Source organism: Herpailurus yagouaroundi, unplaced genomic scaffold (genome assembly GCF_014898765.1).
Source record: "Herpailurus yagouaroundi ecotype Mexico unplaced genomic scaffold, PumYag 67623, whole genome shotgun sequence".
NCBI classification, from domain to species: Eukaryota; Metazoa; Chordata; class Mammalia; order Carnivora; family Felidae; genus Herpailurus; species Herpailurus yagouaroundi.
In genome coordinates, this window is record NW_024420424.1 from 6928932 (window position 1) to 6956900 (window position 27969).

Below are 27969 nucleotides of genomic sequence, written 5' to 3' on the forward strand. Positions count from 1 at the left end.
GTTTGGTCTTTACTATTGAATAAGGGGAGAGATGATAAATTATCTCCTGGGTTGTTTTCCTGATAAACTCAACAAGCATGAAAGAATATTTGATAGGAATCTGTAAATTGGATAAAATTTTGCATAACATTTCTATTTTAGATTATTCATATGTTTCTTTGAATCGTCCCAGGGAATGAAGATTTGCTGTGATAGATTAGTGAATGAAGGGAAGTGGCTGTATGCTTGTGTTTGCTGTCCTTTTTTCTAATTAAACTTATTGGGTTTGGGAGCATCTCATTTATACTTAGAAGATTATCTCTTTTTAAAATTCTATTTATTAGAAGTTTGGTTATGTTTTTGATGTGTTTATGAAGGAAGATTTTTAACTTGGATCTTTAAATTAAACTTAACGAAGCTGTTGTTTTTAGGTGTTCAGTTTATGTGGGACTGCTGCTGTGAATCTGTAAAAAAAACAAAGAAATCTCCAGGTTCAGGATGCATTCTAGCCCACTGCATGGGCCTTGGTAAGACTTTACAGGTAAGAACAGAAAGGTATTCTGCTTTTGTACATTTCATGTTTGCAAGAATATATATTGGATTCTATTCTGTGTCCCAGGCAGAGTTGTAGTGGCTGGAGATAGAGTGGTGAATAAGAAGATCCCTCCTCAGGAAGCTTATATTCTGGTATATTCTGGTGTGGTTGAGAGATTTTAATCAAATAAGAAATACATATTTTCAGATAGGAAGAGTTCAGAGAGAATAGAGAGGGAGTGCAGCTTTTAGGAGGTGAGGCAGAGCAGAAATCCTAATGAAGTGAAGGAATAGAGTTACAAGTCATAGCCAGTAAAAAACTGCAAAGATTTTGAAGTGTAAGGAATTTCCTTTACAATTTTTTAACAGTCTGTGATCCTGTATTAAGGAGAATGTAAAATACTTTTCACTGTTAAAATACTGCATTTCTGATTGGCAGGAGTTGTAATACAGATAACATTAGTGAATATAGATGTAATATTAAGCCATGAGATAACTATTACAGACTCAATGAGTCAGGACACTTTGTTTTTTATTTTTATTTATTTATTTATTTATTTTTTAACCATTTTAACTATTTTTTTGGCTTTTTAAGATTTTAATTCCCGTTAGTTAACACACAGTGTTATATTAGTTTCAGGTGTACAGTACAGTGATTCAGTAACTCCATATGTCACCTAGTGCTAATCATGAAAAGTGCACTCCTTAATCCCTATCATTTTTTAATCCATCCCCCTCCGCCTTCATCCCCAATGTAACCATCAGTTTGCTCTCTGTAATTAAGGGTCTGTTTCTTGATTTGTCTGTTTTTCCCTTTGTTCATTTCTTTCTTAAATTCCATGTGAGTGAAATCCTGTGGTATTTGTCCAACTGACTTATTACACTTAGCATTATGCTCTCTAGCTCCATCCATGTTGTGGTAAATGGGAAGATGTCATTTTTTTTATGGCTAATACTCCTCTGTGTGTGTGTGTGTGTGTGTGTGAGAGAGAGAGAGAGAGAGAGAGAGAGAGAGATCTCACATCTTGTTTATCCATTCATCTACCAAATGACACTTGGACTGCTTCCATAATTTGGCTGTTGTAAATAATTCTGTGAGCATATGGATACATGTCTGTATGCCTTTGAATTAGTGTTTTTCTATTCTTTGGGTAAATACCTAGTAGTGTAATTGGTATTATTAACTTTTTGAGGAACTTCCATACTGTTTTCCACTGTGGCTGCACCAGTTTGTTTTCCCACCAACAGTGCAGCAGGACTCTTGTCCCCACATCCTTACCAACACTAGTTTTTCTTGTGTTGTTTATTTTAGCCATTCTTTTTTTTAATTAAAAAAAATTTAAATAAATATTTTTAATATAATATTTTAAATATTTAAATACTTAAATATTCAATATTAATATTAATAATTAATCTCTAATATTATTTTAATAATATATTTATATAAATATATTTAAATATTTAAATATCATATATTTATATTTAAATATATTAAATATTTACAATATTTAATATATTTAAATTAATATTTAATATTAATATCTAATAATATTTAAGTATTTAAATATTTAATAATAAAAATATTAAAATATTTTAATATAATAAATTTAAAATAAATATTTTAAATAAATTTTTTGTAATGTTTATTTTTGAGAGAGAGAGAGAGAGAGAGAGAGAGCAGGGAGTGGCCGAGAGAGAGGGAGACACAGAATCCGAAGCAGGCTTTAGGCTCCGAGCTGTCAGCACAGAGCCCAACACAGGGCTTGAGTCCACAAACTGTGAGATCGTGACCTGAGCTGAAGTTGGATGCTCAACCAACTGAGCCACCCGGGCACCCCTGATTTTAGCTATTCTGACAGAGGAAAGATAATATCTCACTGTAGTTTTGATTTGCATTTCCCTAATGATGAGTGATGTTGACCTTCTTTTCTTGTCTATTGGTTGTCTCTATGTCTTCTTTGGAAAATGTCTGTTCATATCTTCTGAATATTTTTTAACTGGGTTGTTTTTTGGGTGTTGAACTTTATAAGTTCTTTATATATTTTGGGTACTAACCCTTTATCAAATATGTCATTTGAAAATACCTTCTCCCATTCTAAAAGTTGCCTTTTAGTTTTATTGATAGTTTCCTTTGCTGTGCGGTTTTGCATTTTGATGAAGCCCAGTTTATTTTTTGCTTTTGTTTCCCTTGCCTCAGGAGTCATATCTTGAAAAATGTTCCTACAGCCAGTGTCAGAGACCTTACTGCCTGTGCTCTATTTTAGGATTTTTATGCATTTAGGTCTCACGTTTAGGTTTTCTATCCATTTTGAATATTTTTGTGTGTTCTGTAAGAAAGTGGTCAAGGTTTATTCTTTTGCATGTCGCTGTCCAGTTTTCCCAACACCATTTGTTGAAGAGACTTCTTCCCATTGGATATTTGTTCCTGCTTTGTTCAAGATTTATTGACCATATAATTTGGGGTTTATTTCTGGGTTTTTTATCTTGTTCCATTTATCTATATTTCATTTTTGTGTCAGTAGCATCCTGTTTTCATTACTACAGCTTTGTAATATGCCTTGATGTCTGGAATTGTAATGCTTTACCTCTCATTTTCAAGATTGGTCTGGCTATTTGGGTTCCTTGTGGTTCCATACAAATTTTAGGATTATTTGTTGTAGTTCTCTGAAAAATGCTGGTGGCATTTTGATAGGGATTCCATTAAATGTGTAGGTTGCTTTGCATAGTATAGACATTTTAACAGTATTTGTGTTTCCAATCCATGAACATGGAATGTCTTTCCATTTCTTTGTGTCCTCTTCAGCTTCATTCATCAGTGTTTTATAGTTTTCAGAGTATAGATCTTTTGCCTCTTTGGTTAGGTTTATTCCTAGTTATCTTACTGTTTTTGGTGCAATTGTAAATGGGATTGTTTTCTTTATTTCTGTTTCTGCTGCTTTGTTATTGGTGTATAGAAATGCAACAGATTTTTGTATGTTGATTTTGTATCCTGTGACTTCAGTGAATTCATTTGTCAGTTCTAGTAGTTTTTTGGTGGAATCTGTTGGGTTTTCTATAGTATGTCATATGCAAATAGTGAACATTTTACCTTTTCTTTGCCAATTTGGATGCCCTTTGTTTCTTTTTGTTGTCTCATTGCTGTGGCTAGCACTTTCAGTTTTATGTTGAATAAAAGTGGTGAGAATAGACATTCTCATGTGGCTGTTGGTAGGTAGCATATAGATCAGTCCTATTTTTTTTTATCCATTTTGTCCTTTTGTGTCTTTTGGTTGAAGCATTTTGTCCAGTTACATTCAAAATAATTGTTGATAGATAATGTATTTATTGTCATCTTATTATTTGTTTTATGATTGTTTCTGAAGATTTTCTCTGATCATTTCTTGTTTTTTGTCTCTTTCTTGTTTTTCTGATTTTCTTTAATATATTTGGATCTCTTTCTCTGTATTCTTTGCATGTTTATTGGTGGTTTTTGATACATGGTTATCATTAGGTTTGTTATAGCCTCTTCCGCATATCACAGTCTATATTGAGTTGATGGTCATTTAAGTTCAAACCAATTGTTTCCTGCTCTCTTCCACATGTTTTCTGTATATGGTGCCATATTTTATATCCTTTTATTTGTTCTTTTACTGATGTTTTACAGTGATGTTCATTTTTAATGCTTTTGTGTTTTCTACTTTTATACTGTCATGTTTTCTCTCCTTTCAACTCAAAAGAGTCCCCTTTAATTTTCTTATAGGGATGGTTTGTTGGTCATTAAACTCCTACAGTTTTTGTTTGTCTGGGAAACTCTGTTTCTCTTTCTATTCTGAATGATAGCCTTTCTGGACAGAGCATTTTTGGCTACAGATTTTTCCCATTCAGAACCTTGAAAATTTCATGCCAGCCCCTTCTGGCCTGCAACATTTCTTCTGAAAAGGCTGTTAATAGCCTTACGGGTTTTCCTTTGTATGTCACTGTTGTCTTTTGTCTTGCTGCTTTGAAAAGTTGGTTTTTTTCCACTATATTTTGCCAATTTAATTAGAATATGTTTTGGTGTGGGTCTGCTTTTGTTCATTTTGTTGGGAGTTCTCTGTGCTTCCTTGATCTGGATATCTGCTTCCTTCCCCAAATTAGGGAAGCTTGCAGCTATTATTTTTACAAATAAATTTTCTGCCCTCTTTTCTCTGTCATCTTCTTTTGGGGGTTATATAAATACAAATGTTATTAATGTTTGAGGGAGTCACTGATTTCCCTAATTTTGTTCTTATTTTGCATAATTCTTTTATCTCTCTTTTGTTTAACGTGATTACTTTCCATTACTCTGTCCTCTAGGTCATTAATTCATTCCTGTGCTTCTTCCATTCTGCTCTTCATTCCAGGGAGCCTATTGTTTATTGAGAGTTTTATCTCTGCTGTGTTATTCTTTATCTCTCTGGTAAGGGTCTCACTCATGTCTTCCTCTCTTTTCACAAGTCCAGTGAATATCCTTTTATCGTTACTTTAAATTCTCTCTTAGGTTAATTACTTATATCTGTTTCACTTAGATCTCTGGCCTTAGCCTTATTTTGTTCTTTCATCTGGGATAAATTTCTCTGTCTTCTCATTTTGTCTGTGTCTCTGTGCCTGTTTCACTGTGTTAGAAAAGTAAGCTACATCTCCTGTTCTTTAGGGTAATGGCCTTATGAAGAAGAGGTCCTGTAGTGCTGTGCCATATAGTGTCCCATGTTCCCCAGGGTCTGTTGCTTCTGGGACTAACTCCAATGGGTGCTGCGTGTGCTTTGCTGTTTTGTCCTGGCTGCTTTATCCTTCAGGCCAGTTGTCTGCAGAGGCTCTCTTTATCTTAGCAGTGTTTGGTCCATGGTCTGAATATGGTGAGTTTTAACTAGGTGTGCTCTGGTCTGCTTGTGGAATGAGAACTGTTGCAACTGCTGCTAAAACAAGACCATGAAAACTCCTTGGTCAGGGGACTTGGTGTGAACAGGGATTTGGGCTGGTCTGGGGGTGACTTGGAGGGGTGCTTCCAGTGGAGTGCTGTTGTTGGGGGCTTATTGTAAATAAGTTAGGTAGGGAGTGCCAGTGCTTATGCTCAGGGTTAGGACAGAGAAATGGTGCTGGCCAGTTTTTTTGTTCCTGGAGGGGTCTCTTGGTGAGTGCTGGGATGTGGTTTGAGATAAGCATATATCTTCCCCACTGTGTGCTCCAGTTGCTCTTTAATTCGTTCTTTCCATGTTGTATGCCCACGGGCTGTTTGCCTTCTCTTCAAGAGCAGCAGTGTCTTCAGGGCTCCATTTTAGCAATGACTGCTGACCTTTAAAACTTAAGCCCCGCTTTTTTCAAGAACTCATGAAATTCAGCCCCTCCCTTTCTAAGCCAGTTGCTGTGGGTTTCATTTTCCCTGTCTGCTTTACTGTGTGATATTCTGCCCCTTACCCTTCTCCGTAACCATGGCTCCTTCCCTGCCACAGCGACCATGATCCTTTTCTGCCCTAAACTGCATCTCCACACTTCCTACTTTCTTCGATGTGGCCTCTTCTTTACCTTTATTTGTAGAATTTATCCTGCCAGGCTTTTGGTCAGTTTCGTGGGTATTTATGATGATTTGATAGTTATCTAGTTGTATTTGTGGGATAAGGCAAGCTTAGGGTCCTTGTACTCTGCTTCGATCTTCCCAAGGTATCAAGTTAGAACACTTGAAAATAGAAAAGTACTGCATAGCAGAATTCTCTTCTGAATGGGTGATGGTAGCTTCTGAACATTTGTGGGGATAGACGTTGTGTGGAGACCAGCAACTTCGTCATAGTTTTGGTATGGTTACTTCTTATATTCGTATTATTATTATTATTATTGATCATAGGATCATGAAGCTTTAAGGTTAGAAGAACCTTATATATTATGTAGTCAAACTCCATCTTTTTATATATTATAATATCTCTTTCCATGTACTTTGCCTTGTTTGGACATTGTGAGCTTTGATTGGTTGCTTTATTGTTTAAAGGTAGAAGAAAACCAAGTTATTAAATCGTAAGATTGTTTCATTTATTTTAACTTTTTTACTGGTATTTTAGTTGAAGATGGTAACTTAATTTGGTTTTTTGTAGGTGGTAAGTTTTCTTCATACGGTTCTTTTGTGTGACAAATTGGATTTCAGCACAGCTTTAGTGGTTTGTCCTCTTAATACCGCTTTGAATTGGATGAATGAATTTGAAAAGTGGCAGGAAGGATTAAAAGATGATGAGAAGCTTGAGGTATTATATTTTAAATATTTTCTCTTATTAAAATAACTGCAAGAAATTCATATAGTAAAAGAAAAGGATTTTTAATTATTAAGGATGCATGTTTACATGGGAATAAGTAGTATTCCTACATTCCTAATAGCTACCTTTAAAAATCTTTATTTTCTCACAAAAGGTCTCTGAATTAGCAACTGTGAAACGTCCTCAAGAGAGAAGCTACATGCTGCAGAGATGGCAAGAAGATGGTGGTGTTATGATCATAGGCTATGAGATGTACAGAAATCTTGCTCAAGGAAGGAATGTGAAGAGTAGGAAACTTAAGGAAATCTTTAACAAAGCTTTGGTTGATCCAGGTAATATATTAAGAGACACTGAGATAAATAAGTTGAATAAAAAATTGCTGATGTTCTGTTTAACAGGTAACTACTTTATTGAGCAACTGGTAAGTAGCTGGTTTTTGTTTATCCTTCAGGTTTTTTCTTTCTTTTTTTTTTCTTAGTAAAATTTTATTAAGGTGATAGCACCCTTACTGTTGCCAGCTATTGAGAATTCAGTTGTTGAGTCTGGAAGTATTTGAAGTTTTTATGGGAGATCTTGTTAATAAGTAAAATTACATTAGGTACCTATGTCACAATTGCATTTTCTTCCAGCTGTCTGAATATTAGATGATAACAAGACTTCTCTCCATACTCTGAAAACAGTTCTTAAGTTTCTTTCCCAACTTTATATCATTAGAAGAATTGCTACATGGTCCCCCCCACTATGTTTTGAAGTGTCATCACTATGGAAAGTTAATATTTGCAGCACTGTCTAACCTTAGGACATTAAGATCCAAATATTTAATTCTTAATTGGCACTTGGAAAAGCAGCAAGTTGTACTATTTGCAAAACTAATTACTTTTTTTAAATTTTTTTTATCTTTTTATTTATTTTTGAGAGAGAGAGAGAGAAACAGAGAAACAGAGAAACAGAGTGCAAGGTGGGGAGGGTCAGAGAGAGAGAGGGAGACACAGAATCCAAAGCAGGCTCCAGGCTCCGAGCTGTCAGCACAGAGCCTGATGCGGGGCTCGAACTCACAAACTGCGAGATCATGACCCGAGCCAAAGTCAGACACTCAACCGACTGAGCCACCCAGGTGCCCCACAAAATGAATTAATTTTTAATTATTTTTTCCTTTTTAAACTTTATCTTAACATATCTAATTACACTAAGACACTTATTGAGGCTTTAGATGTGTGTTGAGAAAATGTAATTTTCACTGTCAGAATAACAGTATTCTTTAGAATCCATCACTTTACCTTTTTTTCATTTATTTTTTTATATTATATTCTTTTCACATTTTTTTCAGGTGTAATTCACAGAATTGTAAGATGCTTAAATTATACAATGTGATGATTTGACATATAAATACATTTGGAAGTGTTACCAAGAGTTAGATGGAAAAGGAAAGTGGCTTGCTATTCTCGCTGCCACATTAAATAATTACAGAGCAGTGAAACGAAAGAAAAGCAGAGCAAAGTTTTATTAAAGTACACTCCAAGGGAGAAGCTGGCAACTCCAGAGAGACTGAGGCCCTGAAACTCCTCAGTGTGGGCTTATATCAGTTTTTTTTTCTTTTGGGTAGTTCCTAGGTTTGCAACATTTGAGTGACAGGCCTGGATTATATAATAATTAGCCAACTGTGCATGTCCTTTCCCAATATGTATTTGAAACACCTTTATGGGGTAGGAAACCACAGCATTATTTCTATTCTAGAGACATAGGTCAAATAAGGACAAGCAGCTGCTTTCTGCAAAAGTGCAACACGCACAACAAACTTAACTCTTCCTCTGTTGGGATGCTGTAATTGCAAACTGACTGTTACATGGGTGGAATAGGGTGGTCCCTGGGTGGTCCTCAGTTGGGGCTCTCCATCAAGACGTCTAAGGTCCATACTCCTGTTGCCCATTAGCTTCCTGCCTAACAGAAGGATTCACCACTTTGAGTTACACATCTATGACCTCACATATTTACTCACCCCATTTTTTTTTTTTTTTGGTGAGAGCATTTAAGTTTTACTCTTTTAGCAAATTTTAATTCCCTACAATTAAATTTAGTGTTATCAGCTATACTCACCATGTTATACATTAAATTCTCAGACCTTATTAATCTTAGAACTAAATGTTTGTACTGTTTTGCCTCTTTTTTTTGGTAATGATGTAACTAACATGCACCAAAGTAACATTGCCATTGTAAATCTAAGGCTCAATGAGTTTATCTTTCTCCCGTGATTAAAATATTTGTCTAAAAGTTCTGTGGTGGTTTTATTGTCAGAGAACTTTAAGCTAGTGAATAGTATTGCAACATATTTTTCAGAAAGTTGCTTTGGAATAGTTAAAACAACAGTGTCCAAACGCTTAATATTGTGATTTGTTCATGAGGAAATACATTTAAAAAAATTAAAGCTCGGGGCGCCTGGGTGGCGCAGTCGGTTAAGCGTCCGACTTCAGCCAGGTCACGATCTCGCGGTCCGTGAGTTCGAGCCCCGCGTCGGGCTCTGGGCTGATGGCTCAGAGCCTGGAGCCTGTTTCCGATTCTGTGTCTCCCTCTCTCTCTGCCCCTCCCCCGTTCATGCTCTGTCTCTCTCTGTCCCAAAAATAAATAAACGTTGAAAAAAAAATTAAAAAAAAAAATTAAAGCTCATAATGTGAAGAGTAACATTTGTTATTTCCATGTAAATCATTTAGTGACATTTTAAACATGTTTTACTTTAGAATAATTTTTTACAGAAAACTTGAAGTGATAGTAAAAAAAGCTCCCATATTCCCTACATCCAGATTTCCCACTGTTAACAGCTTGTATTGCCATGGTAGATTTGTCAAAACTAAGAACTTGATACAGTGTTGGTTTATTGTTAACTAAACACCAAACTATATTTGAATTTGACCATTTTTCTTGTTTGCATTCTATTCCAGGATCTGATCCAGGGTATACCACATTGCATTTAATTGGCTTGTCTTCACAGTTTTGTCTGGTCTATGACAATTTCTATCTTTATTTTTCATTATCTTGTTAGTCTTGAGTACTGTGCAAGTATCCTATTTTATGTTCACTAGTGTGTATTTGTTGTTTTTCTTGTAATTAGTTTGGAGTTACAGGTTGTTGAAAAAATTTACCAGAGGTGAAACACCCTTCTTATCACAATCATATCAGGAGTACATTAGAATGACATGACATTACTGGATCTGCTATTTTTACCTGTCCCTGTTCTTTGGAAGTCAGTCACAAAGTCTAGCTTACCCAAGTTAGGGGAAGGCTGGGATTAAGCTCTGTCTCCCTTAGTGGCCAGTATCTACACATAAAATTTGGAAGTTTTCTTTAAGAAATATTTGTCCTTTCCTTTTTATATAATCAATCATTGATTTATAGCAGTATAGACTAATAATCTATTATTAGTTTATATTTTAGACTGTAATGTTATTTTGCTGTTCAAATTGTTACTATTTGGCCATTGGGAGCTCTTTCACATTTGTAGATTGGTTCGTGTATCCCTTTGATATTTCATTCTTTTTGTTGTTGTTTTAAGCACTTCATTACTTTCTGGTACTATAAGGTATTCCAGGCTCATGTTATATTGTCTCCGCCCCCTACCCCAGAATTAACCATTTCAGTAATGTGCCATGGTTTCTCTTATTGTAAAATAGTGTTTACAAACCAAGATCTGTTGCTTAGTCGTGTTTGTCACTACTGGAGTATCATTGCTTTTAAGTCCTCTAAGCAGACAGAACTAGGTGATATGTGTACTAATCTATGTCTATGCACAAATCTATCCCTTTGTGTGTGTGTATAGAGATAAATTTGATTTTGTAATGGTGTCTTTGACTCTAATCCAGTGTCATAGGGTTCAGTTTCACCTTCATCGTTAATCTGTTACTTGTCTTTCCAACTATGGGAATTCTGGCTCCAGCCACCTGCCATCCGTTTATTTGTTCAGTTTCATTACACACTAAAGTAATTTCAGAATTGTTAACCATATTGTTTCACAGTTGTTTCTATGTGAGAAACAGATTTAACCACTATAGTACAGTGTTTTTGATTGTTTTTGTCTATAGTTTAATAATTTATAGTTAAAACGTTATTTTCTAAAGTCACTTAGGTTAGTTTCTGTGTTTTATTATTTGTACACATGAAAGTATATACTTTGTAATGTAGAGTTTAATGGGTTTTGACAAATGAATAGAGTTATCTCTTTATAACCTCATTACTAGCTTTTTGTTGTTGTTTAATTCATAGTACAGTTAACGTTAAGTCACACTAAGCATTAATTCATTGTGGTAGCTTTAGTATTAATCTACATTATCTCATTTTAATTTAATGACTAGAGTTTGTTGTGGTAAAAATACACATAACATAAAATCCATTTAACCATGTTAAAGTATAATTCAGTGGCATTTAGTATATTTACGGTGTTATGTAACTATCACAACTATTTTGTTGAACCCTACAGCATTTTCATTTACCTCAAAAAGAAATTTTGTACCCATTAGCAGTCACTTTCAAATGCCCTATCACCTGGAAACTACCAACATATTTTTTGTCTCAGTGGATTTGCCTTTTGTGGAGATTTCATAAAAATATTTCTGGACATTTTATAAAAGTGAAATCATACAATATCTGACTTCTTTCAGTTAGCATAAGGCTTTCAAGCTTTATTTGGTTTGTAGCATGTTATCAGTACTTCAGTCCTTTATATATACACACAATATTAATTCAAGGTACTATTTGATTTAAACAATAAAATAGACCTAGGTAATTAAATAAAATAATGACAGATTTCCATGGTGTATTGAACTATTTCACTCAGGCTTGATTTTTGAACAGAAGAACTTTTCTTCAAGCCTCTTGCTATATCCCGTTTCAGAACTGCATGACTGCATTCTCCCTTTATTTTTTCTATTATGATTTCTAAATATAGCTGTTTTCACATCCTACCACTTCATTCATAGATCATTGGAAGGTTTTCCAGAAAGTAGATATTCAGGATTATTAAACTTATGCAGAGAGAGAGGGAGACCGAGAATCTCAGGCAGGCTCTGCACTGCCAGTGCGTAGCCCGATGCAGGGCCTCGAACTCAAGAACTGTGAGATCATGACCTGAGCCCAAATCAAAAGTCGGACACTTAAGCGACTGAGCCACCCAGGCCCCCTAAAACTTCTTAAGATTTTAAAACTTTTTTATATTAGAATGTGATGTACATTCCTATCTTTGTAAACAGAATATGAATAACATCTTCTAGCTTTTTTGTTGATTCAGGGTTATTCATGAGTATATTTGCTTTTATTCTGTCTTCCTACTCTTATTCGCTCAGATAGCCCTACTAAGGAAAAGGGCCCCCTTGCCTTCCATTGCCACACTAATAAATAGTTCTTTTTAAGTTAAATTATAAAAGCAATACATGTTCTTAAGCAAAATACAAACAGAAGGAAAAGGTATATATTAAAAAATAAAAGTTCATCCGTCAGTGGACACTTAGGTTGTTTTTCCATGTCTTGGCTGAACATGGGAGTGCAGATATCTCTTTGAGATAATGATTTTGTTTCCTTGGATATATACCCAGAATTAGAAATGCTGTTTCATATGGTAATTCTACTTTTCAATTTTAGAGGAACCTTCATAGTGCCTGCACCAATTTACCTTCTTACCAATGGTGCACAAGCGTTCCCTTCTGTTTACATCCTCACCAACAGTTGTTATCTCTTGTCTTTTTGAGAATAGTCATTCTAACAGGTATGAGGTGATATCTCATTGTGGTTTTGATTTGCATTTTCCTAGTGATTAGTGATGTTGAGGTCTTTTTTGTGTACCTGTTGCCCATTTGCATGTCTTCTTTGGGTCCTCTGCCCATTTTTAAAGAAGATTGTGTGGGTGTTTTTTCAGGCATGTTTTTTATATTGCAGTGTTTAGAGTCCCAAGGCCACTCTCAGGTTCAGTAATTAACTAGAACTCATGGAACTCAGAAAAGCTGTGTTGGTTATTACAGTGAAAGGATACAAATTAAAATCAGCAACAGGAAAAGTCACAGGGCATCCAGGAGAAATCCTACTGATCTGTCAGTGGAAATGTGCAGACCACAGTTACTTCTCCCAGCAATGATGTGTAACAGTACATACAGAGCGTTGCTTACCAAGCACACGTATCCAGGCCTTGGTGTTTAGAGTTTGGGCTTGGTCACAAAGACATGTTTGACCACCCATGTGAGTGATCTTAGTCTTTACCCCTTCTAAAGGTCAAGAAGATGCCAAAGGCCTTGTTGCCCCGATAATTCACCTTTTTAGACTATCTGGTGTGTGTCCTAAGCCATCCAAGTAAACAAAGACCATTTTCTCAGGCAGCATATTCCAAGTTTAGAGGTTACCTCCCAGCTGCTGAAGGCAAAGGTTGGGCAGGTTTAGTCCTTTGCTACATATATGTATACATAGATAAAATCACCCTGTTTGAAGTGGTTGTTTAAATACAAACAGCATAACATACATTCTGCACATTGCATCTTTTTATTTAATATATTTTGGCATGTCTTTCCAGGTTATTACATAGATATCTATATCATTAATTTTAGTTCTGCAACATTCCATTAAATCATAATTTTATTAACACCCTTTGATAAGCTTTTAGGTTGTTTTCAATTTTCCACCATAACAACCAGTGCTTCACAGAATATTTTTATGTATTTTTGGATACTTGCCGAAGTATATCTTTAGGATAAATTCCCAGAAATTGAAATAATGGGTCAGAAGGTACACTATTTTACATTTTAATAGATACTGTAAAGTTGTCTTCCAAAATGTCAGATGGTAATTTAGACGCTCACAAAGATTGTATGGGAGTACCTGTTTTAGCATACCCTCATGACGCTGAATGTTAGATGGTGAAAATCAGTTAAGTCACTTGTGTAAAACACAATTTTTCTTTCTTGAAAACTTTTAGGATTCAAAAGAAACCAGTATGTAGCTTTTTCATACAAAGCTATGTGTAGATTTTTGTTTTTAGAAAGTATATTAGTAATTTTAAAATGTCTTAATATTTGTGTAGCCCCATCTGAATACTGAATAATAATTGTATTATTTGGCCAATCATACTGAAATGTTTACTTTTGAAATCATGTAGAAGATGAATTTTCTCTAATGCCTAACAGATGGGGAGTAATTTGACAACTGCTTTTGTTGAAATCAATATTTAAAGTAGTATGTGTGTTACCCAGCAAGCAAATTGTGTATAAACAATGCTTTAGGAAGCAATAATATGTTATGAAAGTGGATGTATTTCTTTTGAAGACGTTACTCTCAGGTGTAAGGTCTTTTATAGCTTGGAAAGTGTTCTCCCCCATCCTGTAGCCATATAACAATCAATTTATCTGTCCTTTATCAATTAAATTTTCTCCCTGCAAAGAGTATTAGTTATTTGGAATAAGTTACATGGAAGATACTGCATAGCCAATTGATTTATACAGTATTTCTTAAAATGTAGCTTGAAATTTGTCTTTTCACGTATATATATGAATTGCTTAGTCTTAGGCAGTTGTGTTAACTTGATATGTTGTGCTGTAATATATCTTTAGCTACTGTTTTCCAGTTATTAATATATTTTGTTTTTTCAAATACCTTAAATATGTTGGAGAGATCTTTACACTCTTCTATTTTTATTTTTATATTCTTATTCAGAGAATCTTAAGTACCATCTGTAGTAGTACTTTACTCTACTGTTGGGATATAATTAATACTAGTTAGTGCCACATTACAAAATACAGCAAATATAGCAGCAGATAAAACATGACTGTTCTTATGAGCGTGTTGTTTTATTCCCACAAGAGCAGCACTTTAAAGAGTTAACTTATTTACTTAAATGGATTACATTTTCAGCTTAAATGTTGTTTTTTTCTACACATTTTTATAGGCCCTGACTTTGTTGTTTGTGATGAAGGCCATATTCTGAAAAATGAAGCATCTGCTGTTTCAAAAGCTATGAATTCTATACGATCAAGGAGGAGGATTATTTTAACAGGAACACCACTTCAAAATAACCTAATTGAGTGTGAGTTAATATCTGCAGTTACGTTGTAGAGTTTTGGCATTGCCTCAGATATTATTTTTGCCACTTTGCCATTTGCCTTTCTTCTGTCTAGTATAGTCTCTGACCATGATCTACATAGGTCCATCTTAGTCTTCTATGAAAGAATACCATACATTTCAAGTGGAATGCTTTATAAATATGAATGGTAAACCATAGTCAAAAGGTATACCATTTTGAATGTTCAAATATAAACATAGAATTTGAAATCTATAAAAATTATCAGATGTATTAATGATGGCTTTAAAAGTACAAATGCATTGGTGACTATTCAGGAGATACTGTAACAAACTATAATTTAGGGAGAGGTACTATAGGAAATTGAAAAGAAATGCCAAGTGTGAATATTTTTAGGAATGTGGACATGCGAAAAGGAGAGCTATGTCGAATCTGTGTCAGCATAGAATTTGTTCAGACTGAGGACAGATGATGTGAACCCAGGTGACTTGTGAATTTCTCTCATTTTCATATGTGTGAGAATACTTGAGGGAACAGGAGTTATATTCAGCTAATAAACTGAAATTTCCTATTTATAATCCGTTGCAATATTTTTTGTTATTTCCAGCCCTTTAGTAACTTAATTATTTTTTATTTTATTATTTGTAATACTGGTTATTACTTCATTGTAACCTATATTTTATCTTCATTTTTTATCTGTTCCAGTTTCCCCCTTTTCTGTTACTTCATTTGTAGAAATGCTACTTCACATTGCAAAAACAATAAAACATTAGTTAGAAGAGTTTTATGATACAGTGAAGAAAGCAAACCAGTGGTGTTTGACAGTGAAATTCACAAAGAAGTATTTTTTTACTCCCGTAGAACTTTGCTTTAAGTGATACTGCATGTAGAGTTCATTCCTAGTTCTTGATTGAACTGCACTTAATTCTCAATATTATCCATGACTTTATTTTTTAGTTTTTTTTTTTTTTTTTTTTGAGAGAGAGATGACACAGTGATCGAGGGGCAGAGAGAGAGAAGTGGGGCTCGTGTGCACCTGAAGCAGGGCTTGTGCTCACACAATGTGGGACTCCCAACTCATGACCTGAGCCAAAGTCAGATGCTGAACCAACTGAGCCACCCAGGCACCCATATTATTCATGACTTTTTAAGGGCTATGCTATAATGAGAATATGTTCTGTCTTTTAATATCTAATTATATATTCTTAGAATTTTCTAAGAGAGTCCTTTGCATCCTGTAAATATCAATTTTGATGTAATAACTGCTAATTTATATTGAAATGGTGAAAAAATGCTATTTCACATTGTGATCTTATATTGTATAGGACAGCTGATAACTCTGTTAAGAGCTTCTGGAACTAGAACAGTTAATACAAAATTTGGTATAGTGGCTTATTACCTGATTTTATTATTTTGATTCAATATATATGTTTTTTCACTAGATACCCTTGCTGTCCATAAAATCATGGTTAGAATTACAGAATACTTGTTTCATACTCCATATCTATTATAAAGAACAGGGAAGTAGAATAAAATGTTCTTAGGTGTTTTTTTTAAACATTCATATCTAGAATATAGTGATGGTTTTATTTGAATTTCTCATCTGGTTTGGAAATCCAGTTCCAGAACTGACTTATAACCAATGTTTAGTCTATACTCAGTTTACTGTTTGTTCTTTGTAGCTTAATTCTAATGCTTCCATGGCATGTGTTTTTGACATGAACATTTTATCAGAAAGTTTATCTGAGTCCCTTTTAGCTATTATTGTCGTTAGTGAACTAATGTCTTCTCTCTTAGATCATTGCATGGTTAACTTTATCAAGGAAAATTTGCTGGGATCCATTAAGGAGTTCAGGAATCGATTTATAAATCCAATCCAAAATGGTCAGTGTGCAGATTCTACCATGGTAGATGTCAGAGTGATGAAAAAGCGTGCTCACATTCTCTATGAGATGTTAGCTGGATGTGTTCAGGTACAAATATGTTTCATATAATAAAATATCATTGCTTTGTTAGATTACAATCCCAAATGTTTTCTGAATTTAAACTTTGTTTTATGTTTTCTTTCCTCTTTTTTCAATATATAGTTTTATAGTGAAATCTCCTAGCATTGTCTTCAAAAGTTTTTGAAACATTGAACTTTCAAAAAAAGAGTTCCATTGTGAGGTTTAGAGCATACTTGATTAATTCACCAAGTGTATAGCTTCATATTTTAATATGTTAATGTTTAGATTTCTCATCTTTAAGATAGGGAGTATGTAAAAGAAACACAGCTATTAGATTAAGAAATTCCTATGCTCACCTTAATTTTATAGTATAGTGGCTTGAACCTCACTTATTTGAAATATTTGTAGGAAATGCAATTATGAATTGTGAGAGGGTCATTTTTAACAAAATCCTGAAGAAACAGTTTTATTAATTTGAAGTAATAAAATAACCTGAATGGGTTAGTTAGTACTGTTTACATACAGATATTTAGTGAGCCTCTATTGGTGAGTGAATAAGTATATAGAGTTTGAGCCAGCAGTTAGTAGATCTTAAGATCCGCACATTTTCTTCAGACACTAGATATTAATCATAGCCACACAGATGTAACAAATCTTTAGAGATAGACTGTGCTTCTGGCTGGATATTCTTTTTTTTTTTTTTTTTTTCCTGGCTGGATATTCTACCATCATATAAGGCAGTCGTTCTGTTTGTTCAGGCTAGCCACAGGTACTAGCAACTCCTCTGTTTCTGTATTGCTGCTGCTACCTAGGCAATGTTTTCCTGGTTTAGTAGTCATTTGTATCTAGCACATTCGTGTTTGTTATTTCTTGTTCTTATAATTAAATGGTTTCAAGGGTGTTTATACATGGCTTGCTTTCTCAAGTGGGTAAACAGTTCCCCTAAAGTTGTGTGTTATTCTCTGGTATATTGGCACATCTTACCCGAAGGACAACCCAGACTGCATCAGACTTTGATTCATTGTTTTTAGTGTATGATTAAAGCAAGTCTTTTTCTTAACACTGCCTACTATATCCCCTTCCCACGTTTTTTCTTTCTTTTTTCTATATAGAGGAGACCATTTGAAAACATAAATTACTTGGTTGGTAATATGACCCACTTCAATTTAAAACCTGCCTGGTGTGTTGCAGTCTCTTATTACCAATACATCATATTGTATAGTCATATGAAATATAATAATTACAATCATATGATGATCATTGTGTGATTAAAGAGGGTAAATATGTTTAAGAAAATGCTTTCTTGTATGTTTGGTACCTGTTTATGCATATCTTTTAGTTGCAAGCAATGATAATTCTTTGAACAGTCAATTCCTTTCATATATTTAGGTTAACTAATTTTCATTATCTTTCTTGTTAATTACAGAGGAAAGATTATACAGCATTAACAAAGTTCTTGCCTCCAAAACATGAATATGTGTTAGCTGTGAGAATGACTCCTATTCAGTGCAAGCTCTATCAGTACTACTTAGATCACTTAACAGGTAACAAATATGCTTAGTTTATTTTTATATTTTCTCTAAAGACATTCTTTTTCTGAAGGATGTTGTTTTAGTAATTTTACCATGTCATTTGTTTTTTTTTTTTCAATTGTGCATTTGAATCACATGGGTATGATTATTTTGTAAAAGCACAAATTATTTCTAATTTAAAAAACACTAAATTGTCAAAATAAACTAAGGAGCAAACTGGTGAAAAAAACATACAAAGTATATTGAATAATGCTCTTAGCTTGTAATGAGCTTTATTTCAGGAAAATTATTAGTGAGTAATGTAAGAGAAAGTATATAAAAGTCCAGTGTATTATTTAAAAAATTGAACCACAATAATAAAAGGCAAAAAAAAGCAAAATTCAAGGCAGGACATATATTATGCTCCCAACATTATAATAAAAATATACACAAATGCCTAAAATACATGAAAATGCTTGACAGAAATTGTTTTTGGTTTTTTGGTTTTTTGGTGGTTTCATTATGAGGATCTTTTAGATAAGAATACTTCTTATTCTTTTCTATGGGCTTTTAAAAAATACAATGGAGAAAGACAGATACCATATGGTTTCACTCTTATGTGGATCCTGAGAAACTTAACAGGAACCCATGGGGGAGGGGAAGGGAAAAAAAAAAAAAGAGGTTAGAGTGGGAGAGAGCCAAAGCATAAGAGACTGTTGAGAACTGAGAACAAACTAAGGGTTGATGGGGGGTGGGAGGGAGGAGAGGGTGGGTGATGGGTATTGAGGAGGGCACCTTTTGGGATGAGCACTGGGTGTTGTATGGAAACCAATTTGACAATAAATTTCATATATAAATAAAAAAAAATACAATGGATAGGTATTAATGTTATCATCAGTAAGCTCATGTGTCTGTGTGTGTGTCCATGACTGTGTGCCCAGGGTTGTCGCTGTTCACAGAGCAAAACCTAGCCTCTGGTCTGAAGTGAGATTTCTTATTTCTTAGTCACTTCATTCTGGTAACTTTCACCAAGTGATACGTTAGGTTTATTTAGGCGATACAGGTTAGAAAGTACCCATTAGCCATTGTGAATAAAATAATTGATCAAAAAAATAATAGAAGGTGGAAGTATGTACACACATATTAAAATGATGCTTTGTATCAGTAAAGGGATACTCTTCATATTAGCAGTACATTTTATTTTATTTTAATTTTTTAACAGCAGGGCATTTTAGAGAACAGAATAATGATGGTCCTCAAGCATTATTTTGCTTTGGGGAAAATAGGATTTGAATGTTAGTGTTTTACAGAAGTGCTTTTTTGCTGAATTTAACATTTATTCATTTTTGAGAGAGACAGAGCATGAGTGGGGGGTGGGGGGGCAGAGAGAGAAGGAGACACAGCACAGAGCCCAACACAGGGCTCGAACTCACAGACAACAAGATGATGACCTGAGCTGAAATCGGACACTTAACCGACTGAGCCACCCAGGTGTCCTGAAAATCACTTCTGGAAGGCACACATTTTCATTTGTATATCAGTCAGAAACTGTTAGTTTTATTGTACCATTGTGTTTTGAATGACAAAAATTGAAGACATAATTAACCAAATGTTATTCCAATGAGAGAGCTACTATGTACTTAGAGAGGGATATCCAGACTTACCTTTCATTTATATTTGAGTAATAACAGGTAGTAAATTTGGTCATTTAATTTACTTTTTTTTCCATTTAAAATTTTGTTTTATCTTAGAGAAAATGCCAGCTACTGTGTTTCCAAGTATCAGAGAATCAGTTGTCTTTAATAACCAATAGCAAAATGTTAATGGCTCATATATAGACCTTAAAATGTACTCTTTTGAGGGTAATGCAATATTTAAGAATTAAGGGGGCTTTATTCTTTGTGGCTTTAATTGATAGTAAATATCTAAAGTACCAATTATTAAAAGCTTCAAACTCTGAAAAGTATGATTGTTAAATTCTCATCTGGTGCCATGAATATTTTAATTGTGAAAAGGTCTGGGGTTCCACCCTACTAAATGTGATGTTTTCTTTTCCTTAAAGTAGAATAACCTGACTTAATAGTCCCTTTGAGAAAAATGTCCATAAAAGGCCACATGGGTTCTATTAAAGGTATCTTGATTCTTACTAGAAACCTATCACCCATCTCTCTCACTTGTATTTACAATGTTTGGTATTTTCCTGTTACACATTCCAAAATTTCTTTTGTTTCTATATTTGACTCTTTTTAGATTGTACTTGGTTTTAAGAAGTTCATTTAAATTTTGCTTTTTATACCAGCAATAGTTTGGTGTTAATTTTAGTAGTGAAAACTTATAATAGATTTAATATTTACAGAATTAAAGTCATAAGACTGACTTTTAATGAATTTCAAAGAAATTAAAGCCCTCTTAATTTTCCTTTATGTACACGCACACACACACACACACACACAATGGGATATTCAGTCTTAAAAAGAAAAGAAATGCTGGGGCGCCTGGTGGCTCATTTGGTTAAACGTCTGACTCTTGGTTTTAGCTCAGGTCATGATCTCATGGTTTGTGAGTTTTGAGCCCTGCATGGGACTCTGTGCTGACAGTGTAGAGCCTGCTTGGTATTCTCTCTCTCTCTCTCTCTCTCTCTCTCTCTCTCTCTCTCTCTCGGTATTCTCTCTCTCTCTCTCTCTCTCTCTCTCTCTCTCTCTCTCTCACACACACACACACACACACACACACACACACACACACACACTCTGCCCCTCCCATGCATGCTCGCTCTCTCTCTTTCAAAATAAATAAATTTTTAAAAAAGGAAATGTTGACACATTACAATATTAATGAGCCCCAAAGAATAAACTAGGCACAAAAGGACAAATACTGTTGATTCCACTTAGATGTACCTAGAGTAGTCAGATTCATAGAGGCAGAGAGTAGTAGTTACCAGCATTTGGGGGAGAAGGAAATACAGAGTTATTTTTAATGGGTACAGAATTTCTTTCTAGGATGATGAAAAGGTTTTAGAAATGGAGAGTGGTGATGGTTGCACAACATTGTGATTATACTTAATGCCACTGAATTGTACTCTTATAAATGGAAAACAGTAATATGCTTTGTGTCTAAAATTGCATGGGTCCACGTGTCATACTTTAGAGACTGATTAAGTGCATCTGGAGTAGGGCTCAGGCACTTACATTTTTATAAGCCCTACAGATGATTTCATGTACCCTCAGCTTGAGATCCACTGCTCTAAATGATGTTCAGCATAATAAGCTATCAGGGAAATATAAATCAAAATCACAGTGAGATAAATTTTATTACTAGGATGGTTATAATCCAAGAAATTAAAAAACAGCAAGTGGTAAGGATGTGGAGGAATTGGAACTCTGTGTGTTGCTGGTCTGGAATGTCAAATGGTGCAACTTAGGTGGAACACAATTTGGCAGTCCTTCAAAGGTTCAGTATACAGTCACCATATAACCCAGGAATTACATGTCTAGGTGTATACTCAATAGAAAGGAAAACACTTGTGCACACAAAAGATTTATACACCAATATTCACAGCATCATTATTCATAATAGTTAAGAGCTAGAACATGTCCATCAACTGGTGAAGGGATAAACAGATTTGGTACATGCATATCATAGAACATTACTCAGCATGAAAAGGAAGAAAATGCAGATTCATGCTACAACACAGATCAACCTTGAAAACATATGCTTAAGTAAAAGAAGCCAGTCACAAATGACCACATGTTGTATGATTCCATTCACATGAAACGTCCAGAGTAGGCAAATCTGTAGAGACAAAGTAGATTAGTGGTTTCCTAGGGATGTGGGAGAAATAAGGAAATTGGGGGATAATGGCTTAGGGGTGCAGGGTTTCTTCTGAGGGTGATGAAAATGTTTTAAAAACTGGATTTTGGTGATGGTTGCACAACTCTGTGAATACACTAATGAATTGTAGTGGTAAATTGTATGTGAACTATATCTGAATAAAACTTAAAAACTCAGTGGCTTACTTTTTATCCACAGAAGTTTTATTCAGTTATCTTCCAGCTAATTAATTGTTCGTTCTTTATGATTTCCTGTGCCTTACATGTACTTTCAAGATTGTCTTTAACATTTCTTTTTTTTTAAGTTTATTTATTTTGAGAGGGAGAGAGTGAGAGACAGCACAGGAGGGACAGAAAGAGAGGGAGAGAGCAAGAATACCAAGTAGACTCTGCACCAGCAGTGCAGAGCCCGACATAGGGCTCCTACTCACAAATCCTGAGATCATGACCTGAGCCAAAACCAAGAGTTGGACGCTTAACCGACTGTTACCACCCAGGCGCCCCTGTCTTTAAAAATTTCTTCAAACATAGTAAACAGTTATAGTCTGTGTCTGATTATTCCAGTTTCTGAAATCCTTATAGATCTCTTTCATCTCTCTCATTTCTGTCAGTTCAAGCATGCTGCCTTGTTTCCATGTGTGTTTAAGTACTTTTGACCATAAGTTCCTAGTATCCCTTGGGGTTATTAACATGTGGGAATTCTTTGAGGCCCAGGATAAAGGTTGGTTAGTCCAGAAAGGATTTGCTGTTTTTTTAGTTTTTTTTTTTCTGCTAGGGGTCTGGGGATATTATTAGTCTGAGATCCCTTGATATTATAATTTGTGCTTGAAGCACCCTTAACTTTATTTATTTATTTATTTATTTATTTATTTATTTATTTAAAATTTGCATCCAAATTAGTTAGCATATAGTGCAACAATGATTTCAGGAGTAGATTCCTTAAGCCCCTTACCCATTTAGCCCATCCCCCCTCCCACAACCCCTCCAGTAACCCTCTGTTTGTTCAACATATTTAAGAGTCTCTTATGTTTTGTCCCCCTCCCTGTTTTTATATTACTTTTGTTTCCCTTCCCTTACGTTCATCTGTTTTGTCTCTTAAAGTCCTCATATGAGTGAAGTCATATGATATTTGTCTTTCTCTGACTAATTTCGCTTAGCATAATACCCTCTAGTTCCATCCACGTAGTTGCAAATGGCAAGATTTCATTCTTTTTGATTGCCAAGTTATACTCCATTGTACGTATATACTACAACTTCTTTATCCATTCATCTGTCGATGGACATTTGGGCTCTTTCCATACTTTGGCTATTGTTGATAGTGCTGCTATAAACATTGGGGTGCATATGTCCCTTTGAAACAGCCCACCTGTATCCCTTGGATAAATGCCTAGTAGTGCAATTTCTGGGTCGTAGGGTAGTTCTATTTTTAATTTTTTGAGGAACCTCCATACTGTTTTCCAGAGTGGCTGCACCAGCTTGCATTCCCACCAACAATGCAAAAGAGATCCTCTTTATCCACATCCTTGCCATCATCTGTTGTTGCCTGAGTTGTTAATGTTAGCCATTCTGACAGGTGTAAGGTAGTATCTCATTGTGGTTTTGATTTGTATTTCCCTGATGATGAGTGATGTTGAACATTTTTTTCATGTATCGGTTGGCCATCTGGATGTCTTCTTGGAGAGAAGTGTCTATTCATGTCTTTTGCCCATTTCTTCACTGGATTATTTGTTTTTTGAGTGTTGAGTTTGATAAGTTCTTTATAGATTTTGGATACTAGCCCTTTATCTGATATGTCATTTGCAAATATCTTCTCCCATTCTCTTGGTTGCCTTTTAGTTTTGCTGATTGTTTCCTTGGCTGTGCAGAAGCTTTTTATTTTGATGAGGTCCCAGTAGTTCATTTTGGTTTTGTTTCCCTTGCCTCCGGAGACGTGTTGAGTAAGAAGTTGCTGCGGCCAAGATCAAAGAGTTTTTTGTCTGCTTTCTCCTCGAGGATTTTGATGGCTGCCTGTCTTAGGCTTTTATGGCTTAGGTCTTTCATCCATTTTGTTTATTTTTGTGTATGGTGTAAGAAAGTAGTCCAGGTTAATTCTTCTGCATGTCGATGTCCAGTTTTCCTAGCACCATTTGCTGAAGAGACGGTCATTATTCCATTGGCTATCCTGCTTTGTCAAAGATTAGTTGGCCGTACATTTGTAGGTCCATTTCTGGGTTCTCTGTTCTGTTCCATTGATCCGAGTGTCTGTTTTTGTGAAGCACCCTTAACTTGAAAGTTAGTAGGAATTTGGGCTAATGATGGGCTATTTGATGATATGAGCTGGGAACTCTATAGTATTTAAAATGTTGCTCCTTTCTTTCTTCTACTTTCTACGAAATAAAATATGCATACCCCAAAGAATGTTAACCAGTTTTAGTGGACTTTGCATGGTAGTTCAAGGGTGGTAGTTTTTTTGTGTGATTTCTATACTGTGTGGCTAATTAGAATGTGGTATAACTATAAGATTTAAATTTAGACTTGAACAGGTGTAACAGCCATTTCCTTAAAGTCAGCGTTTTAAGGCCTGTGTTGAAGTATTGAGGCAGTGGAATAACTAATATCCACGAGATACTCTTTTTTCACTTATTGTTCATTATATGTAGAATTCTTCTGGGCACCTCTTGGTAGTTTGTTATTGCTTGGGTTTCAGGCTTTCATAAAGCTTTGTTATGTTATAAATGGCCTTGATTCTTAACGGTTGACTGAAGGAACATTGGAGGTGAGAAAATCAGATTTCTGAGAATGGTACAAAGGAATTATTTTATTAGTAAGGATTTTGTGATAAAGCAATGTAGAAATCCTAAAAGGTGTTTCTAAATTCTTAGTGGCCAAACTACTCCCAACCCTTTTTAATCATTTATGTGGAAAATGATTTGAAATGATTTTCAGGACTTGGGGAAACTGTATAAAATTTATTTATATAGTCCCTGGTATTTTATTATGATCATCTCCAGTTCCCTGTTTATTATAGCTAATTGATCATCAGAATACTCCATTGAGACTGGGTTTTAATAGTATAATTGTAATGTGTAAAGAATCAAAAGGAGAATTGTAATTTGTAAAGAATCAAAAGCTTTTAGTCTTGTATTTTTGGAAAGTTTACTTCAGCTCTACTGTCTTCATCCTTGAATAACCTTGAAGGACACTTAAGGTAATGGGGTAGGCTGAATGATGGCCACCTGGAGGGGTCAGATCTTACCTAGTTTCTGGAACCTGTGTTACCTTATAAGAAAAGGGATTTTTGCAGAGGTGATTAAACTAAGGATCTTGAGATGAGGAGATTGTCCTGGAGTATCCAAATGGGCCCTAATTCCAATTGCAGGTGTCTTTTGGGAGATATGCTCAGGGAGATTTGATCTACACAGAAGAGGCAACATAGTGACCATAGAGGCAAAGATTGATGTGGTTACAAGTCAGGGAATTGCCTTGAGGAGGCAAGGAACAAATCCTCACCTGGAGCTCCCAGAGTGAATGTGTGTGGCTCTGTGGACTCTGATTTTGACTCAGGACAGATTTTGGACTTATGATTTCCCAAGCTGTGAGGGAATATATTTCTGTCGTGTTAAAATTTTGGGTTTGTAGTGATTTACTACGGCAGCCCTAGGATACTAATTGAAGCAGTGAGTTTTCCCCAACCATTCTTCTTTTGACTTGTACCCTAATTTGCAGTGCAAGCATTGAGAAACTTCTTAGAAAGTTTAGATTTCTGTGCCTCATCACAGATTTAGGAAATCAGAATTTATAGGAATAGAATTTAAGGATCTGTAGAACAAATTGCCCAAGTAATTCTTATGTGCACCGGGTTTGATAAACATTTCACTAGGATGCTGTATTGGTTTCCTCTTGCTGCTGCAGAAAACTACCATCAAGTTGATGGCTTAGAACGCAACTCATGGTTCAGGAGGTTGGAGGTCCAAGGTTAGTGTCATTGGACTAAAGTCAGCAGGGCTGGTTCCTTCTGGACTTCTGGATGTTCTAGGGAGGGAAAATGTTTCCTTATCTTTTTTAGCTTCTGGTGGCTGCCTGTATTCTCCATATTGAAAATGTATCACTCCAATCTGTGCTTATGTTATCACATCACCTTCTCCGACTCTCACTTTTGGATGCCTCTTATAGGAACTATTGTGGTTGTATTGAACGCTCCTGGATCAACTAGGATGGTCTTCTTTACTTTAGGCCCCGTATCTTGATTGAATCTGCAAAGTTCCTTTTTCGTAAGGAATAACTCATGGGTGCCTAGGTTTGCAATGTAGATATATTTGGGAGACCATTATTAGTTTACCTCAGACCCCATGATAACATCTCATGTAAAAACCATGGATGTAAATGAGGTTGAATAACAGATTGCCCTGCTTAATTCATTATGTATTCACCTAACCTTTTTTGGCAAGTTTTCCAAATAAAGTCATTTGGAAGTCAAAAGAAATGTTTTAAAGATAGAATGATTCAATAACGATAGTACTTTTTTTGAGTAGACAACATTTTTTGTGGATGTTTATTTGGCTACCTTATTAGCATATGTTTTTTATGTGGTTCGCATTCCCCACAAAGAATATCAATGCTAATATAAGTCAGTAGTGTAGATAGAAGAAACTTTTTTTCCCTTTTTCGGTAGAAGTTTTTTCCCTTTAAAAATTTTCTCCCTTTTGGGGGACCTGGGTGGCTCAGTTGGTTAAGGGTCCGACTTCAGCTCAGGTCATGATCTCTCAGTTCAGAGTTCGAGCCCCACGTTGGGCTCTGTGCTGACAGCTCAGAGCCTGGAGCTTGTTTCAGATTCTGTGTCTCCCCCTCTCTCTGCCTCTCCCTTGCTTGCTCGCTCTCTCTCTCCCTCTTTCTCTCTTAAAAAGAAATAAACGTTAAAAAAATTAATTTCTCCCTTTTTCTGTCTTAGGCCTAAAAAAGTCGTATAAAATTTCTCTATAATAGACGATATTTATGTTATTTGCAAGAGTAATTTTTCCCCCACAAAACAAAAATAGGCTTTTAAGTCTTTGTTGGAGAATAAAATGATATAGTTTCGATTACCTTTTTTTTTAATCCCTCTTTCCTTTACATTAATTTAAAGACTCATAAGGCATTCAGTGATAGAACAGCTGGGTGAATGGATAAAGAAATTGTGGTTTATATACACTATGGAATACTACGTGGCAATGAGAAAAAATGAAATATGGCCTTTTGTAGCAACGTGGATGGAACTGGAGAGTGTGATGCTAAGTGAAATAAGCCATACAGAGAAAGACAGATACCATATGGTTTCACTCTTATGTGGATCCTGAGAAACTCAACAGGAACCCATGGGGGAGGGGAAGGTAAAAAAAAAAAAAGATTAGAGTGGGAGAGAGCCAAAGCATAAGAGACTGTTGAGAACTGAGAGCAAACTGAGGGTTGTGGGGGGGTGGGAGGGAGGAGAGGGTGGGTGATGGGTATTGAGGAGGGCACCTTTTGGGATGAGCACTGGGTGTTGTATGGAAACCAATTTGACAATAAATTTCATATATAAATAAAAAAAAAAAAAAAAAAAAGAACAGCTGGGTAGAAGATCAACAAGGAAATACAAGACTTGGAAAGCACTATAAACCAACTAGACTTTAACAGATATCTGTAGAACACTCCATCTAGCTGCAGCAGAGTACACAGTCCTCTCAAGTACACATGGAACATTCTCCAAGATAGAGCATATTTTAGACTTTAAATAGTTTCAATTAATATAAAAGGATGAAATCACACAATATTTTTTTTAACCGCATGGCAATGAAATTAGAAAACATTAACAAAAGGAAAGTTAGAACATTCACAATTGTACCTAAATAACACAGCCCCGAATAGCCAATAAACCAAAGAAAAAATCACAAGGGA

At 35.1% G+C, this 27969-nt stretch overlaps 1 protein-coding gene across 7 annotated transcripts in view; it reads left to right on the plus strand.

Annotated features, from left to right (window-relative positions):
• The window catches only part of ATRX (ATRX chromatin remodeler), a 300724-nt gene that overhangs the window by 197339 nt on the left and 75416 nt on the right, over positions 1–27969 (plus strand). For all 7 annotated transcript variants that reach the window (XM_040467879.1, XM_040467878.1, XM_040467882.1 and 4 more), the window contains 6 exons: positions 411–520; positions 6594–6740; positions 6904–7081; positions 14659–14796; positions 16588–16763; positions 18163–18280. In XM_040467879.1, coding sequence (XP_040323813.1) covers positions 411–520; positions 6594–6740; positions 6904–7081; positions 14659–14796; positions 16588–16763; positions 18163–18280 — 867 coding nt within the window. The remainder of the gene's footprint in view (positions 1–410; positions 521–6593; positions 6741–6903; positions 7082–14658; positions 14797–16587; positions 16764–18162; positions 18281–27969) is intronic.